General features: G+C 38.2%; 1 protein-coding gene across 1 annotated transcript in view; it reads right to left on the bottom strand.

Moving 5' to 3' along the window:
* Positions 1-814: 814 nt before the first annotated feature.
* LOC106087367 (ATP-binding cassette sub-family G member 4) overlaps positions 815-20,359 on the bottom strand; it is a 122,500-nt gene continuing 102,955 nt past the window's right edge. The window contains exons 4-8 of the mRNA XM_013252392.2: positions 12,548-12,737; positions 7,089-7,919; positions 6,842-7,010; positions 2,179-2,279; positions 815-2,118 (exon numbers count right to left, since the gene is read on the bottom strand). Of these exons, the coding sequence (XP_013107846.1) occupies positions 1,618-2,118; positions 2,179-2,279; positions 6,842-7,010; positions 7,089-7,919; positions 12,548-12,737 (1,792 nt within the window). The 3' untranslated portion in view covers positions 815-1,617. The remainder of the gene's footprint in view (positions 2,119-2,178; positions 2,280-6,841; positions 7,011-7,088; positions 7,920-12,547; positions 12,738-20,359) is intronic.

Genomic DNA, 20,359 nt, shown 5'->3' on the forward strand with positions numbered 1-20,359 from the left:
TCCAAAAACGCTTTAAATGGGCATATGACCCATCATAGAAGAATAGGGAGTGCCCCTTCCCTCCAAAAACGCTTTAAATGGGCATATGACCCATCATGACCATATGGGACTCGGTTTTTTTATTTGTTCCGTAGAATCAACCGATTTTCTTAAAATTTTCACAGATTGTGTAAGTTTGTCTGGAAGGAAACATAGGCTCTATAACTTTTAGATATTGGATGGAGGCGGTCCCTCCCCAATATGGGTATCAAATGAAAGGTATTGGAGATTAAAAAACGAATATCGTATTAAAATTTGGGTCCAAGTATCCAGCGGGCCTCCCCAATCCAAAAACTCCTTCAAACAGATATATTCAATGTTCATGTCAATATGGGCCTCAAATGAAAAGTATTTGACAGTAGATTGCAAAGATGGCATAAAAAATTAGTTCCAAGTAATGGGAGGTCGCCTCAGCGCCAAGTACCCCCAAATGGGCATATTCAGGGCGAAGTGTCCCAACCCTAAATTATATTAGAGAGCGGAGAGCAGCGAAGCGAGCCCGATTCGGCTACTTTTAAATAAAATTTCTACATACAATATAATTTCTCCACAAAGTTTTTACATTTATTTATAAAATATATTGACATTATACAATACTACAATTTACATAGAAGATAGGTATATGGGGAAAAACGTTGTTCGTTTCGGATACAAAAAGAGTTACTTTAACACTATATATATATATAAGATTATGAAGATTAAAGAAATGTTAAACTTGAATTGATGTTGAATATAGAAGAGCTGATCACATATAAAAAGACTTTCCCTAAACAAATAGATAGATAAATAATTTATTTTACAATTAATGGGCTAATAAAAAAGGCGTTACTTTTACCAAAATAATAAAAATTAACTTGTGTATGACTTCTTAACAGCTAAAAACACAATTATCGTTAAAAAAAAGAAGGATTGTATATTAAATGTACAAAATGAATCGTTGTTTTGATTGACATAGTAAAGATATTACAAAGAGCAGCCAAGTAATAAACCCCTGTGGTGGAACCTTCCTTGTCATGGAGCATAATGGGATGGAGGCGAAAGTTTTTTGCATGAGTTGAGGAGAATATCGAATGTTAGAAGGTCTTTCAACCTTTTGTTCGGTAAAGAAGCAACAAATGGAAATAGCGATTTTCACATTTTCCATGAAAAGTGCTTCTATACTTTGCTAAATGCATATAGGTAGGTCCTTTGTTCTTGGTTGTGGGTATTCTTCTTCTTGGTCTACTTAAGGCATAATTTGGTTTATTTTTATTTTGGTAACTCTGAATACAGACTACAGCAATGTTCGCATACAAAATTTTGTGTGGGTTTTTGTTCTCGTTTTATTATTAAAATGTTTATGCATATACAAACATACATATATATATTTATATAAATCACATTTTGCGTATTTTCCCTTCTGTATCGCAAATAAAAACCTAAGTTCATCCTTAAATCTACAACAATAAAATGATAAAAAAGAAACTCAAAAGAATCTTTGAAAAACAAATCCTCTTTTGTGTTAAAATAAAATTAAAAACGGATAATCATAAATTCTTCTATATCTCTAAAAGAAACCAATTACCCCACATGCCACACTTAACGTGCTGTCTTTAGTTTCCATTTCAGGAAGAGATAGGCGGAAAGTCTCAACACTACAAATATCACCACCAAGGCAACTACGTCCAAAGTGTAGCTGGCATTGACCATGTCCAATTCCTCCAGTGTGGTCATGGGCGATTTGAAATGACAATAGGTTTGATAGCACTTCAATTTCTCACGGCCAAAACCATAGGTGGCCAGGGCAGTACCCTCGAATCCATAACGAATGTAGGACAAATAGGTAATCCAGCGCAGATAGACGGGAATGGCATCGAAGGACACGAAGAAACCGGAGAACAACAGGAATGGTACAGACATGACGGGAGCCAAGAAGACACCGTTTTGCACATTCATAGCAGCACCCACAACCAAACCCACCGATTGAGCCACAAACGAGATCAGCAGACAAGCACCCAAGAACATGGAGAAACGCATTATCTCCCATGGTTGTGAGGTGAAGTAGTAGACAATCGAGACATAAATGGTACAGAAAATAGCCTAAAAAGGGGAATTGCAGATTTGTTGTATTCATGTTACAGGAAGATAATTGTAGCTTACCTGGAATGGTATATCCGCTACAGATATGGCCAAATAGTATGCTTTCAGAGAGTACCAACGATTAAAGTTTTCCTTTAACAACACCGGCATTTCGAGAGGGACTGTAATGGGGAGAAACAGATTGCAATTATTCAAATGGATGTAATGATGACGGAAGCCTTAAATTCCTATAAAGACCACATTAAAGAGATTTTATCGTTAGCTAACTTAAAGTTCGGGAGGGACGAACTCGGATATATATTAATCACATTTGACTTAAATCTATTGAAATCAAGTAAAAGCTAGGCTGAATCTTATATAACCTCCACCATGGAACGCATTTGTCGAGTTCTTTGCCCGGTACCTCTTTATACACAAACAAAGGATAATGGATAAGAATTGCCCTGCTATTGGAGCCCTATCAGGTTATGGAACGATTGGGACCATACTTGGTTTGGATATATTAGAGACCATAGTAAAAGTCATTGTGCAAAATGTCAGCGAAATTGGATAAGAATTGCTCTCTACCGGGGCTCAAGAAGCAATATCGGGAGAGCGGTTTATATGGGAGCTATATCAGGTTATAGACCTATTCATATCATATTTGGCACGAATTTTGAAGGTCACAGGATAAGTCGTTGTACAAAATTTCAGTAAAATTGGATAAGAATTGCGGCCTCTATACGCTCAAGAAATATAATCGGGAGATCGGTTATAGCTATGTCAGATTATGAACCGATAGGAACCATACTTGGCATAGTTATTGAAAGTCAAAACAAAAGCCGTCATGCAATATTTCAGCCAAATCGGATAGTAATTACGACCTCTAGTGGTCAAGAAGTCAAGATCCTAGATCGGTTAATATGGCAGCTATAACAAGTTATGAACCGATTTGAACCATACTTAGCACAGTTGTTGGAAGTCATAACAAAACACCTCATGCAAAACATTCAGCTTAATCGGATAAGTAAAAATAAAAGACATCATGTAAAATTTCTGCCAAATCAGATAACAATTGCGCCCTCTAGAGGGTCAATAAATCAAGATCCGAGATCGGTTAATGTGGCAGCTATAACAAGTTATAAACCGATTTGAACCATACTTAGCACAGTTGTTGGAAGTCATAACAAAATACATCATGCAAAATTTCAGGCATATCGGATAATAAGTACGCCCTCTAGAGGGTCAAGAAATCAAGATCCGAGATCGGTTAATATTGCAGCTATATCAAGTTATGAACCAATTTGAACCATACTTAGCACAGCCATTGGAATAATACATCATGCAAACAAAATATATCATGAAAAATTTCAGACAAATCGGATAATAATTGCGCCCTCTAGAGGCTCAAGATATCAAGATCGTAAATCGGTGTATATGACAGCTATATCAGGTTATGAACCGATTTAGACCATTTTTGACACAGTAATTGTAAGTCAAAACATAACTCCTGATGCGAAATTTTAGCCAAATAAGAAAAGAATTGCACCCTATAGGGGCTCAAGAAGTAATATCGGGAGATCGGTTTATACGGGAGCTATACCAGGTTATTGACCGATTTTTCTCATAATCTGCACGCATGTTGAAGTTCTTCGTATAAGACGTTGTACATTTTCATTGTAAAAATTTCAGCCAAATTGGATAAAAAATGCGCCCTCTATAGGCTCAAGAAGTATAGTCGGGAGATCGATTTATATGGTAACTATGTCATTTTATGAACCGATTAGAACCATACTTCGTCAAGATGTTGAAAGTCAGACCAAAAGACTACGTACAAAATTTCAGCCAAATCGGATGATAATTGCGCCGTCTAGAGGCTCAAGAAGTCAAGATCCGAAATCGGTTTATATGGCGGCTATATCAGGTTATAAACCGATTTGAACCATTCTCTTTACATCTATTGAAAGTCAGAACCATTCTTGACCTAGTTATTGGAATTCAGAACAAAATACCTGATGCGAAATTTCAGTCAAATTGGAAAAGAATTGCGCCCTCTATACGCTCAAGAAGTCAAGATCCAAGATCGACTTCTCATCGATATATGCGGTTATGAACCGATTTGGACCATTTTTAGCACAGTTATTGAATGTTAGAACAAAACATCTCATGCGACATTTTAGCCATAGAGGATAATATTTGCGTCCTCTAGTGGTTGAAGAAATCAAAATCTGAGATCGGTTTGTATGGCAGCTATATCACGTTAGAAACCGATTTGGACCATTCTTGGCACAGTTATTGGAAGTCAGAGCAGATTTCAGCCAAATTGGATAATAATTTCGCCCTCTAGAGGCTCAAGAAGTCAAGATTCGAGATCGGTTTATATGACAGCTATATCAGGTTATAAACCGATTTTGACTATTCTTAACATAGTTGTCGGAAGTCAGAAAAAAATACATCATGCGAAATGTCAGCAATATCGGATAATAATTGCGGCCTCTCGAGGCTCAAGAAGTCAAAATCTGAGATCCCCTTGTATGGCAGCCATATCAGATAATGTACCGACTCGAACCATTCTTGGCCCACTTTTTGAAAGTCAGAACAGAACACCTCATGTGAAATTTCAGCCAAATCGGAAAAGAATGGAGCCCAAGAGGCTCAAGAAATCAAGATCCGAGATCGGTTTATATGGTTATATCAAAACATGGACCGAAATGGCCCATTTACAATCCAAACCGACCTACATTTATAGGAAGTATTTGTGCAAAGTTTCAAGAGCCTTGCTTTACTTCTCCGAAGTTAGCGTGCTTTCGACAGACGAACGACATGACTAAGTGGACTCCGAGGATCAAGATTACATATTTGTACTTTGTTATACCCAACACCATAGGATGGAGCTATACCAATCTAGTCATTCCGTTTGTATCACCTCGAAATATTGATCTTCATAAAGTATATATATTCTTGATCCATTCCGTTTGTAGCACCTCCAAATATTGATCTGAGACTTCATAAAGTATATAATATTCTTGATCGTCTCGACATTTTGAATTGATCTAGCAATGTCCATCCGCCTGTCGAAATCACGATAGCGGTCGAATGCGTAAAGCTAGAAGCTTTAAATTTCGCACATATACTTATTATTGATGTAGGTCGTTGGGGATTGGGCCATATCCGTTTAGATTTGGATGTAGCTCCTATATAAACCGGTCTCCCGATTTGACTTCTTGAGCTCTTAGAAGCCGCAATTTTTTTCCAATTTGGCTAAAATTTTGTAGATATGATTTCCAATAACTGTGCCAAATATGGCCCAAAGCGGTCCATAACCTAATATAGCTTCCATATAAACCGATATCCCGATATGAGTCGGAAGAACATATTGGTTGCAGCGATCCAGAAGACAAAGCTGACCAACACCTGCAGCTTGCACAGTTTTCACGGATATAATTTGCTATAAGGATCGCTCAAGGAATGGAGGTGGCGGATTGGCCTTCGTGATACACCATTTCGTGCAATATAGAACCATCTCGCCTGCGCCTGGGGCTAGTGACTCCTACATGGAGTGCATGGGGATAGCAGTTAGGTCCGGTACTGCCGAGATAGAGCTATACACATTTCATGGCATTCCCTAGGTAACGACCAGCGCGGCATAGCTTTGGCAGAGCGTTCCAAGTTTTGCACAGTAAATGAGGATGAGTTCCACGTTTTGCACAGTAAATGAGGATGCCCCCACTAACATTACGAAGAGGTGTAGCAGCTAGCCAGATATTTCCATTGCATCCCCTGATCTTCTGAGTGAAGCCGTCATCTCTTTAGGTCAAATAATCAGCGAACTGAATCTGGAAATTAACAGGGTAGTCAACGAACATAAGCGGAATTTGTGGCTGGAACACTTGTAGTAATGTAACTTAGGCAGCGGTTTAGGCAAACTGTGGTCTACTGTAAAGTCACTCTCGATCCCCGGTAAACGGGATGACAGGGCCTCAGACACTTTTGGCGACGTAACCGTGACTGATCCGAAGACATGCACCAGGTTGTTCAACCGTAAATTTATTGTGCATTCCGAGAGTGACAGGTCGTATCCGTGGTCTCCAAGCCGATGGACAGCCATCACAATTTACCGTGGGCAAAGTTACGTATGTTATGCATGGCGCTAAATAATTAAAGACGTCGGGCCTCGAAGGAATCTCTACACTGATGTTGAAGAATCTGGATCTACTTGGAGTTGAGCACCTTACAACTGTCCTCAACCAGTCTTTGAACACTCTTATAGTTGCCGATGTCTGGAAAATGGGCAAAGTGATCCCGCTACTGAAGCCTGGACTGATCTCCTTTCTCGCCTTCACTTGAGGAATTACTCCTCCCGAGCCTCGTAGGAGAATTTCCATTCGCCGAGCATCAGCATGGATTTCAAAGACTGCATAGCATAACAGCTTCGCATGCCATCATCGCACACATTTGCCGGATCGTACTCGTGGCACTGGATCTATCGAAGGCATTCGATAGCACTTATAGCAAAGCTAATGTTGAAGCACACTTACATATCAAACAGTGTCGATTTGGAAAAATTTTGTTTGTCACTCTGTTCATAAATTCTCGAAATAAAAGTCCAAGACCCCATGAAGCATATGTAATATGGATCGTCACGACAGTTTTAGTCGCTTTAAACTTGTCAATATCTAATATTGTCCTAATAAATTCAGTTTGATGCATCAATTGTTGAAATTCAAAGTTAAGTTTTACTTACATGATAAAATTGTTATAGTCATGGAAGTGTACATCAAGAACAACATGTTGAAGAAGAGGAAACCCAAATTACTCAAGACCTTGGCACCATCATTACCGATATCGTAGTACAAGGCACCAATTAGGAAGCCAACCAACAAATGAGCAAACAAACGCAAGTACATAAGAGTCTAGGAAGAAAGAAGAAAACAAATAGTTAGTAATGATAATCAATTATATGAGAGTATTCATATATCCATTCCATTTACCCAATCACGGAAACTGAAAAGCAGGGTACGCTTCAACACAACCCAAAACTGATGAAACTGCGATGTGGGATAACGTTCGGGAGATGTAATTTCAGGCGACAACAATGCCGTAGTGCAATTATCCGCCTTCTCCAATTCAATCATGGCATCACCCTTTTCATTTGTGCTCACCACAGGAGCCATGGAATCCTTGGCAATGTCATTGACTAAATTCGATTTCAATATACCATTGTTCAGCTTGAGGTTATCCTCGAATTTGCTACCAGTCGAATTGGCTGCATCATTTTTATCCAAAATTGCCTTTAGATTTTGAACTTTCATCAAATCGTTACGTGCCTTAAGGCCGGCATAGTCGGCAGCTGAGCGAATATCCTTGCTGCCATTATCAATGGCATCGACCAAACGTCTGGTGTGATCACCATGTTCACCGCAAGCTACCTCAATGATATAACTGGCCGGGTTGTGATAACTGGGACACTCCAAGTTCAAGGTGGACAAGAAAGGCACGAGCTGTTTGGTACTGCCCTGATACACACATTGACCATCGGCCAAGGTATACAATTGATCGAACATTTCGAAGAGACGAGCCGAAGGTTGATGAATGGTACAGATAATGGTACGGCCACCCTCAGCCAACATTTTGAGCAAATTGATGCACTGGAAACAAGTGGAACTGTCAAGGCCAGAAGTGGGTTCATCGAAGAACATAATCGGTGGATTGTTGACCAACTCTAAGGCAATGGATAGACGTTTCTTTTGACCGCCAGAAAGATTGCGTGTCAATGTGTTGCGATGTTCGCTTAAACTCAGTGTCAAAAGAATGTCATCGATCTGAAAAGAGATGAAATGTAATATTCTGTCAGTATCACATAGGTTAAAATTTGAAAACAATGAGATAGGCAATAATTCATATCGAAATTGTGAAATTATATTTTTTAAGTAAGTTGAAGATGTTTGTAGAAGTGTTCCATTTTGTTTGTGGATTTACGCCCTGCTAAGACCTTTGGGTTTTTGTTTCCATTTGGAATAGAAAAACAAAGCAACAAAAAACCCTTTAAAAAGTCAAGCCAAAATGTGGTGTGCAAATTGCATTGAAGTGACCGCGATTTCGCCCTCACCAGGGGCCTCATCAGACTGCGAAACTAAGAATATTGGAAACAGATTTCCTTAAACTATCCCAGCAAATGTTTGTCAGGACCACGATTTGCACATTTAAATCTAGAATGTTCGGAATCTTCTACAAAAAGCCGCAGTTTACATAATCTGGAATCGAGTAGAAATTACATTACGCGATTTCAGCCTTACCAGGCGCCTCATCAGACTGTTTTGCCACTAAAAAGAAACCAAGAATATTGACAACAGATTTCCTTAAACTACCCCAGTAAATGTTTTTCAAGACCACGATTTGCTCATTTAAATCTAGAATGTTCGGAATCTTCTATAAAAAGCCGCAATTTACATAATGTGGAATCGAATATAAATAACATTACGTGATTTCAGCCTTACCAGGCGCCTCATCAGACTGTTTTGCCACTAAAAAGAAACCAAGAATATTGACAACAGATTTCCTCAAACTATCCCAGCAAATGTTTTTCAGGACCACGATTTGCACATTTAAATATAGAATGTCCGAAATCTTCAACGAAAAGTTGCAGTTTTAAATTTTTTTGTGTACCATGTTCGGCAGATAAAAATGCAAATTTGCCTATGAAAATTCCATTAAGGGATAGGGGCAAACTTCTCACAAATCAATGAGTGCTGTCCGATTCAAGTTTTTAAGCTCAATGATTGGCATATACTAACCCAGGAAAAAACATGCTGAAAATTCCGCACGTTTGTAAAGGAAGATTAAGACCTGTAGCGCTAGCCATCTTGAGGAATTCACTGATGAAATTATAAAGAAATGTCCCATTTGAATGCGATTCCAATTTGTAGAAAATTTTCTGTTAGAATGTAGGAGAGGCTAATACTGTTCAAAATTAGATAAAAATAGCATAAAAACCGTTGGACCCCCATACGGATCCTTTACCATAGATCGCATTTCTTAAAATCTTAAATCGAGAGATTGGTCTATATGGTAGCTTTATTCAAATATGGTCTGATCTAGACATTCGACATTTAAGTCAGAGGTCTTGTAGAACCTATTGTTGCAAACTTCATCGAAATTGGCTTGTAATGCGCAATTTATTATTCCAGTGCGTGAAGCTACGGATCATAAGTATTTTCTTATGTTCTTATTTTCTTATCTTGCATACCCTCCGCCTGGATCACATTTTCAAGTTCTTGCCCGATATCTATTTATGGGCAAACAAAGGATAATGGATAAGAAATGCTATGCTATTGAAGCTTTAAATCAGGTTATGGATCGATTCGCGCCATACTTGGTTCTGATGTTGAAGAGCATAACAGGAGTAATTGTACAAAACTTCAGTCAAAGCGGATAAGAATTGCGTCCTATAGGGGCTCAATAGGTTACATTAGGTAAGAGTGGCAGTCCTTTACAGACTCACTTAGACAATTTTAAGTCCATTGTGATACCACAGTAGCGACAGACCAAGGCTTCTGGCGGGAATCGAACCCACGACCCCTGCAATGGTAATCCAAGCACGCTACCAACTTGGATACCGGGGCGCCCAATAAATAAATAAAATCGAGAGATTGGTTTATATGGGAGCTACATATATCAGGTTATGGACCGATTCAGACCGTATTAAGCACCTAGGTTTAAGTACATAGAAGAAGTCTTTGTACAAAATTTCAGCCAAATCGGATAAGAATTGCTCCCTTTAGAGGCTCAAGAAGTATAATCGGGAGATTGGTTGACATGGGAGCTTTATCAGGTAATGAATCTATATTGACCATACTAAGCACAGTTATTGGAAGTTAAAACAAAATACTCGAGAAGCCAAAAGATGGACCGATATAGCCCATATAAATATAACCCCAATCGACCTGCATTTATAAGAAGTACTCGTGCTGTCCGTGATTCGGTACTGACTGATCTATTCTGTCAGACTTTGAGAAGGCTCTAAAATCAAGTTGCGTGCGAATTGTGACCTATATAGGGGATCCCCAAATAAAAACAAAATCGAGATGAAATCATACATACACATCTCGTGGGTCTATACTTGGGAGTTGATAGAAGAAGTAATTAAGTTTTTTAGGCTCCGCAGGGTGCTTTCTAAGTATTCCTAGCATTCCGAGCATTCTGAGAGTCGAGGAACCGAGAAAGCATCAATATCCGAGAAGCACGAACTTCTGCTGCGATGCACATCCCTAGGTGCTTGGACGTAGCCGGAGGGTCGGTGTACCAGTGTGATATTTATGTTCCATTTATATAACTTAGTGCCGAATCATTGTCCTTCGTTGAGGACATGATAAAGGAGAAGAAGTTAGTCTGGACAATGAATTCGCTTGAAATTTTCAAGTCAAGGGAACCACATTGTGTACTGACTGCTCTATTACAAAGCCGCTTCGAAGTGATTTTAAGGAGCTGCATTTAGCTGGACTATGTTCCGACTGGATGGTGAGAGATAAGGGTGGTTTTCATCCCGGATTCTGAGTGCCACAAGCCACTCTTTGTCCAAGCAATACATGTCCAACATTTTATTCTTCGCCTTAAAGACCCCGAAAAGACAAAGCACAGGCTTTGTGTCTCCCATTTCACCACACACCCATGGTTCCTGGACAAGAACCACGTCAAATACCCCTGCCATTAGGAGGACCTTTAGCCTCCGAAGCGGCCTTACAATGGTGGAGATTTGTATGCAGAAACCGGACCATAGACAGGATTTAGAACTTCCAACACTGTTGTGTGGCTTTTATGGGCTCAAGAAGTCAAATCGGGAGATCGATTTATATGGGAGCTATATCGAAATCTGAATCGATATGGCCCAATAATCAACGATCTACATCAATATAAAGTATATGTGTAAAATTTCAAGTGGCTAGCTCTACGCGTTCGACCGCTATCGTGATTTCGACAGACGGACGGACGGACATGGCTGGCTCGAATCAGAATTTCGAGACGATCAAGAATATGTATACTTTTTGAGGTCCTAGATCAAACGGAATGACATTCATTACAAACGGAATGACTAGATTACTATACCCCTATCTTATGGTGGTGGGTATAAAAAGTAAATTCAGCAGACAGTGTTTGCTGATATCAGCAAACTTATTTTTCTGGGTGTGATGTAAGCGGTCAACGATTTCAACCTTTTTTTCACCCCCATTGGGCATATTTGAGCTATGGTGATGGGCTTGCGGAAAAACGTAACGACAACTAGCAAAGTTTTAATAGAAAAATCTTTAAAAAATAAATGTGGCGAATAATTTGATGCTATTTATGCTACAGAGCATGCAAACTGTCATATGAATCCAACAGAATATTTAAATTTTTAACCTTAATGCTTCCTCAAAAAGCCTACTGTGCAATTTCTTTACTATAACTACATTCCTCCCATTTCTTCGGCTCTGAAACCTTTCCAGCCGTTGAAGTTTGTTGTGAATAATGTAAAATTTCTTGTCATTACATGCGCTAGAGATTTGATTGCGATTATTTTGTGATAAAAAGACTTCATTAAAAGTGAAGACATTTTCTATAAAAAAAAACGAAAAGTTAAAAGCAAAACCACCAAAAAACGTGATTTAAATGCTGAGCCCACTAAATCTTCAACACCAAGCGAACGAACGTGCACACCTAAACAAAAGAAACCTAAAATTTTTAAAATTTTAGCCATTATTAAATTCCAAATGTGTTTGCCGACACATATTTCCGCTCATCTGTCAAATGAGATCTTTTTACGGAAATACACCTAGGAGTTGGTGCGCAAACTCCATATCAACAAAGCATGAGTTTTTAGGAGGAAAGACAAAGAAGACCCCCCCTTACCGCTCCGGCGCGCAAAGTTTAAGAAATCGTTTAACCAAAACAAAAGACAATATAAACAATAACAGCAGCGCGGGTAATTATTCAAAGTGTACGCATGCGCATGGGGTATAATTTTGTATGTTTCGCTGTTTTGTTCGTTTGTCAGAGATTATTAGCATAATTTCTTTTCTTAACAACACTTGGCGTAGTATTTTTCTATTTTTATCAACTCGATGTCTCCATGTGCTTTGTTTTTGTTTTCATCGTTTTGAGAGTTTATGTTTTACACAGTTTTGGTTTCCACATCTATTCGCAATTCTTAAATTGCTGATCATTAAATAGTGATTTACGTTTTCTCATAGCAAATGTCAGAAGCCGGTCGCATTATTTGAAACAAAAAAAAAAAAAACAAAAAAAAATCCGGTTATTCGCACGTCTCTTGTATAGCCATTATTTAAATAAATATTTAAATTTTGCTTTTAATCAATCTGAGCGAATCTTGTTTCGCCATTTAATGATCAACATGATGGGATGAGATTTGCGTTCAAAGCTGATGTTGTATTTCTAAAAATCATCGACGACTTACCATAGACTGTTTCTCTGCCTTAGTGAATTTTTTGCTTAACTTTAGGTTGGTGGCTACTGTCATGGCCTCTTGGACGGTTAAATTGCCATGCAGTTGGTTATCCTGCATAATGTAGGCAGATAATTTTCGGAAGGTACTGATGTTGCGCTCATGGCCGTTCATGGTAACACTGCCTTCAATATTGCTGGTCCTAAAAGAAAGTAAAAAAACAATTGAATATTAGTGAATAAGAGGTTAATAAAATCTAAAGAGGAAATTTCTTCTAATTTAGGTAAAAATGGACTAAACATGAAATGTTACTGTACTGACACTAAATGTCGGATGGGTCGATTTCGATTGAGCACTATTCGCAGTCATCACTTTAAAAAATGTTCCCCATCTATCAACTATACACATTGAAAAGTAAATCGGCATTAAGTTCAGCCGGCCAGTACTTTGGGTACCCTGAACCTTTCGTCATAATACGGTGAATACTTTATCATTTATAAAACCACAAACACAGTGTCCGCAGCCGCCACATGACCAAAGAGAAAGCTCCCTTGACCTCAAGGCAGTGGTCGCTGCAATTAGTCTAGCCACAATGTCCAGAGGCACAAGACGTAGCATTAAATGTAGTACATCAGATGATGTAGTCCTCAGTGGGGCTGTGGATCCGGTTATGTATTGAGCAGTAGGTGGACTTTTGAAGCACCGTCCATCAGATCACAACACCATACTGCATTATAGGTCTGACAACTGCAGTATATACGCGGTATGAACCCCCAACTTTTGCCAATGGGTCTCCTGCAAGTGTATAGGGCAAGAGTTGCCTTTCTTGCCCCTTTACAAAATTTTGGATTTGAAGTTAAATTTTCTGTCCAGCCAAACACCCAGATATTTTCAGCTAAATCAGGCGAAAATTTAGCCTTCTGGGATCTCAAGAAGTCAAGTCCAGGAATCAGTTAATAGGGGAGCTATATCAGTTTATAGACCGATTTGGATGATACTCAACACGGATGTTCAAAGTCAAAATATAATCCTTATGCAAAATTTCAGCCAAATCGAAGGAAAATTGAGGCCTCTACGGGCTCAAGAAGTCAAAATTGGGGATCAGTTCATATGGGGGCTATAAACAAATCTGAACCGATATGACCCATTTCCAATCCTCAACAACTTACATCGATAAGAAGTATCGGTGCTAAGTTTCAAGCGGATATCTTCGTCCAAACGCTATCATGATTTCGACAGACAGACGGACGGACATAGTTGATTAGGTCATTCAATTTATTCTCAAAATTCATTTCATATTTTGGGGCTGGGTGGCTCCCCAGATATTTGGCTCCGTTTTTTATACCGACCACCGAAGGATGGATCATTTGGTCACTCCTTTTGCTACACATCGAAATATCCATTTCCATTTGTCGTAAAAATCTAAGACGATCTAGCCTAAAGTCTTTAAAAATAGAGATATTGGGCTGAAATTTTGCACATATTTTTTTATCCATAGGCAGGTTAAGATCGAAGATGGGCTATATCGGACTACATCTTGGTATAGCCCGCCTATATACCGATCTGCCGATTTAAGGTCTTAGGCCGGTTAATGCCAAATTTATTATCCGATTTCGCTGAAATTTGGGACAGCGAATAATGCTCAGGCCCTTGACATCCCAATTCAATAAAGCTCAGATCGGTCCAGATTTGGAAATAGCTGTCATATATACCGATCTCCCTTTCCCTTTTTTTGTCCATATGCAGGTTAAGATCGAAGATGGGCTATATCGTACTACATCTTGATATAGCCCGCATATATACCGATCTGCCGATTTACGATCTTAGGCCCATTAATGCTACTTGGATATAGTTGCCATATAGACCGACCTCTCGATTTAAGGTGTTGGACCCATAATAGACGATTTAAGGTTTTGGACCCATTATATTTATTGTCCGATTTCACATCAATTTCGTATACCGTGTTGTGTCAGGCTCTTCGACATCTCTGCTCAATTCGGCCCAGATTTGGATATAGCTGTCATATATTCCGATCTCCCAATGTAAGTTTTTAGGCTCATAAAAGGTGAATTTATTGACCGATTCTGTTGAAATTAGGCACCATGAGTTGCGTTAGGCCCCTCGACATTTGTATCGAGTATGTTTAAGATCGATTTATTTTTGGAAGCAACTGTCATATAGATCGATCTTTCAATTTAAGGTGTTGGGCCCATAACAGGCGCATTTGTTTTCCGATTTCGCTGAAATTTGGTATAGCGAGTTGTGTTATGCTACTCAACATACCTGTTAAAATCGGTCTAGATTGATCCACTTTTTGATATACCTGTCATATATACCGATTTCCCGATTTAAAATTTTAGGCCCACAAAAAGTGAATTAATTAACCGATTTCGCTAAAATTCAGCACAATATGTTCTGTTAGACCGCTCAAAATTTGTACCGGGCTATATTATGTAGCTACCAAATATATCGATCTCCCGATTTAATTTCTTGGGACAATAAGAGCACGTTTATAACTCGATTTCGCTGAAATTGGACACAGTGGGCTGTGTCAGGCTCTTCGATATTCGTATTCAATATGGTTCAGATCTATATTTGGATATAGCTGCCCTTAGGCCCACAAAGGTACATTTTTTTAACTTTCAATTTGGTACGATAATTTGTGTTAGAACCTTACATAGCCTTCCTAAATATGGTGGAGATCGGACTAAATCGGATCAAAAATTATGAATTTTTATCGTATAATAACGAAAGGTGGTTAATATATATATCCGAGGTGGTGGGTATCCAAAGTTCAGCCCGACCAAACTTAATACCATTTTACCTGTTTCATCTAGATATTGGAAAAGTTAAGAAGACTGAAGCCAGGAAGATTGAAATTGGTTGTCCTGTCATCAAAGTGGTACATTGATGAACTGTGCGGCATCAGTGGCGTTGCCAGTTAATCTAACTAGATCGAAGAGGGAAAGGCTATTGAGGAATCGCAATGAACCTCATATTTGGCCCCGCGGGTTACATAAAGATCTAATATCTGGTAAAATCCTCAATCAGACTATAGCCTGATAAAGCTGCAATCACATAACACAGGAAATTTACCTTTAAATCAAACATTTTGGAAAGGTCAAGAAAGGGAACTCTTGCCTTGTACACCAGGAAGAGAACCATTGGCATAAGATGGTGACTTAAACCACGCGTCATGATGTGGGTATGTACTGCAGATGTCAGACCTATAGTGCTATATGGTGTTGTAGTCTGGTGGATGGCACATAAAAAGTCCACCAACTGCTCAATACTTTGCCGGATCCAAAGGATGGCTTGTTCTCATAAAAACCGATCTCCCGATTTAACTTACGTAACTACCAACCGATTTGGCTGAAAGTTTGGACGTCTCATCTTCTTATGGCTTCCAACAAATATGCCAGGTATAGTCAAATTGGTCTATAACCTGATATAGCACCGATATAAACCGATCTCCCGATTTGACTTCTTGTGTCTCTTGATAGTCATGAGGTTGTAAGACAATCTAGTCCTGTCCGTCTGTCTGTCCACCATATCGGATCTTGACTTCTTGATCCTCTACAGCGTGCAATTCTGAACCGATTTGGCTGATATTTTGCATGAAGTGTTTTGGTTTAACCATCAATAACTGTGCCAAATCGGTTCGTAACCTGATATAGCTGCTATATAAACCGATTTCTGATCTTGATTTCTTGAGCTGCTAGAGGGCGGAATTATTATCCGATTTGGCTGAAATTTAGCTTTAAGTGTGTTGGTTTGACCATCAACAATTGTGCCAAGTTTGGTTCAAATCGTTTTGTAACCTGATATAGCTCCCATATATACCGATTTCGGATCTTGATTTCTTGAGCCGATAGAGGGTGCAATTTGAATGAATTTCTGCAATTGAATTTCTGTGTTTTGGTTTGACCATCAACAACTGTGTCAAGTATGTTCTAAATCGGTTCATAATCTGATGTAGCTCCCATACAAACTGTTTTCGGATTTTAACTTCTTGAGCCCCTAGAGGGCTCAATTATTATCCGATTTGGCTGAAATTTTGCATGAAATGTCATTACCTGATAAAGCTCCCTTATAAGCCTATCTCGCATTTTGACTTCGTGAGTCTCTAGAGGGCGTACTTATTAACCGATTTGGCTGAAATTTGACATGAGGTTTTTTGGTTTGACCATCAACAACGACCTGATATTGCTCCAATATAAACCGATTTCCGATTATACTTCTTGAGCTTCTATAAAGAGCAATTCTTATTCAATTTGGCTGAAATGTTGGACAACTACTTTTTGTATGACCTTTAACATACGTATTAAATATGGCCTGAATCGGAGCTTATATAGCTCCCATATAAACAGGTCTCCTAATTTTATTTCTTGAACCACTTAGGGCTCAATTCGTATTGGATTTGGCTGAAATATTGCACAATGTTCACTTTGTTCTCCAACAGCCAAACCAAGTATGGCCCTAATCTATTCATATCTTGGCATAGCTGAAATAGCATAGCAATTCTTAAACACTATCCTTTGTTTGTCTATAAGGAGATATCGGCCAAAGAATTTGACATATGCGATTCATTTTTCTAATACAAATGGCGCCTTGGAAAACTAAGAAAAGAATTAAAATTATTTGTCTCTATCAATCATTGGAGTCTCTATCATTGACAGTGTAGCTGATTATAACTTTTACATGCCTCAGTGATCTTTGAAGGACATTTCAATTTAATTATGTATTTTTAAAAACAATTAAGGAAACATTATGAAAATATTTAATTCACCTGGTAACCCCTCAATGTAATTACAAATAACATGACTATGAATGCCATTGCCATGGTTGTCTCCATCCACCTTCTAGCTGGCTATATGATATCGCTACTTAATATTTTTGACTTTGGTAATTGTTAATTTCCACTACTTGACATTTATTTAGCCATGAAAATTTATCATAGTATATCTATATCTATATATAATCGTAAAAGAAAACAACGTGCGTTTCTTATCATTTCTGGTTAATGTTTTCTTGTCTTTTCATGGGAATTTGGACTTCAATCCCAGCACGCATTCACTGTGACTTTCATTTTTGTTAAGATTCGAAAATTTCGCTTGAACCTGGTAATTAAATACAAAGTTAATTGTTGCTTTGTTTCGTATTGCCTTTTCTCATGTTCGCAGGTAGAAAGAAATTATAAAGTTGTTTCTCTCTTTGTACTTTGAAGTTGTTAAACTTAGAGGATGCTCGCTTGTCAATATAAAGTCCATAATTCGTTGGCATTATTTTGAAGCATTGCGTTGTTAGGGTGTTTGAACCCTTCTAACACTTCAGAGTAAAAAAAACCTTTTTCAATATTATTTTAAGCAAAGTGGTCTTTCGAATTGATTTCTTGAGCAGCTAGATGACTTGACTTATGTCCAATATGGCTGATATTCCAAGTTCCTCGCAGATAGGTTAATCCCATTATTTTGAAAGATAGACAGACATTACTAAATCGACTTAAAATTATATAGTTGTCAAACATAAATACCTAGTAGGGAGTTAGACTATATGTCGGAAGTATTACTAAGGGAATGAAGAAGTTCCCAAGTTTAAGAGTATATAAACAACTTAAGACAGACGATAGTGACTAAATCCAGTGGGGAAAAGATGTCGTCCAGTATATTTTAAGGTTCGCCCTATGCTGGTGTTGTAAATAAATTTATATTGGGTTGCCCAAAAAGTAATTGCGGATTATTCATATAGTCGGCGTTGACAAATTTTTTCACAGCTTGTGACTCTGTAATTGCATTCTTTCTTCTGTCAGTTATCAGCTGTTACTTTTAGCTTGCTTAAGAAAAAAAGTGTAAAAAAAGTATATTTGATTAAAGTTCATTCTAAGTTTTATTAAAAATGCATTTACTTTCTTTTAAAAAATCCGTAATTACTTTCACAGTTCACTGTTATAAAATATTCTTCAAAAAAAAAAAAACTTTTCCTATATATGTCCCGTTGTGAAATTGACCGCATTGTACATTGCCAATATACTTGTAGTTTTGCAATGGCCTGCTTTCTTAACAATGTTCTCGAAACAAAATGTTTTTTTTTGTTATTTTCTTTGTTATATTTACTTGCCTTGTGCAAGGCTATACTTAAAGAAAATAGACTTTATTGAACCCCTGTCGTAAAAAAGGTTGATAACCGAAAAACTGATAAAGAAAAACATTCTGTTTGTGAAATCAAGAATATGGGGACTAAAGTCAAGCAAGGTGCCATCAAATCGGCATACACCTCGTTATACCCTGCACCATAGGGTACATAGGGGATATACTAATTTCGTCATTCTGTTTGTAACTCTTCAAAATATTTGTCTTAGACCCCATAAGGTATAGATATTCTTGATCGTTTTGACATTTTAAGTCGATCTAGTCGTGTCCATCCGTCTGTCCGCCCGTCCGTCTGTCAGTCGAAAGTACGCTAACTTTGAAAGGAGTAAAGCTAGCCGCTTGAAATTTTGAACAAATACTTGGGTTAAGATTGTCAATGGGCTATATTCGCCCATGTTTTGATATAGCTGTCATATAAATCGATTTTGGATCTTGACTTCTTGAGCCAGTAGAGGGCACAGTTCTTAACCGATTGGCTGAAATTTTTCCAACAACTGTGCTGAGTGTGGGTGAAATCGGTCCATAACCTGATATATCTATCATATAAACCTATCTGGGGTCTTGATTTTGGGCGTCAAGAGGGCGCAATTCCTATCCGATTTGACTGAAATTTTGCATGACGTGTTAAGTTATGACTTTCAACAACTGTGTTAAATATGGTTCAAATCTGTACGTAACCTGATATAGCTGCCATATAAACCGATCTTGAATCTTGACTTCTCTTGGCTGAAATTTTGCATGACGTGTTTTGTTATGACTTCTATCAACTTTGCCATATATGGTTCAAATCGATATATAACCTGATATAGCTGCCATTTAGATCGATCTGGGATCTTGATTTCTTGGCCTCCAGAGGGCGTAATTATTATCCGATTTGGCTGATATTTTGTACAACGGCCTCTCCCAAGACCTTTTACATACGTGTCAAATATGGTCAAATCTGTCTATAGCCTGATACAGCTCCCATATAAACCAATCTCTCTATTTTACTTCTTGAGCCCGTAATGGGCTGAAAATTTATACAATGATGTCTACTATGGACCCCAACATTTAATTCAATAATAAAAAGAATCGGACCACAACTTGATATAGCTCCTTTATCCCTTGTTTGCCTAAAAACAAATACCGGAAAAAGAACTCGACAAATGCGATCCATGGTGGAGGGTATATAAGATTCGTCCTGGCCGAACTTAGCACGCTTCTACTTATTTTAGTATGTTTTGTTCGAAGCAGACAGAAAAAAATTGCCATACGATGCGTAAACAATAAGAACAGGACCAAAAACAACGAATGCGTACTTATAAAAAATCGAACTGTCCCCAACATAAAGACTTTTATACCGGTATTTTCACCGGTTTAGTCTGTGAAAAGAAAAATGGACTAGAATGACTGGTGATATGACCAGTAATTTCTGTTAATAGGAGTGACTTTATCCCAAACATCCTGCAGGGTCCCACACAAATAGGTCTCCCGATGTTACTTCTTGAGCCTTTAGAGTTTGCAATGCTTATCTGATTTGGAGGAAATTTTGCACAATGACTTCTACTATGGTCTCCAACATCTGAACCAAGTATAGTCCGAAGAGTTCAAAAACCTGATATAGCTCTGGGGTGGCCATTGGTTATTTAAAGGCACCAATAACTCGCCTCGTCATATCGAGCATCATAGGCACTCA

This window comes from Stomoxys calcitrans, chromosome 3, assembly GCF_963082655.1.
Source record: "Stomoxys calcitrans chromosome 3, idStoCalc2.1, whole genome shotgun sequence".
Classification (NCBI taxonomy): domain Eukaryota; kingdom Metazoa; phylum Arthropoda; class Insecta; order Diptera; family Muscidae; genus Stomoxys; species Stomoxys calcitrans.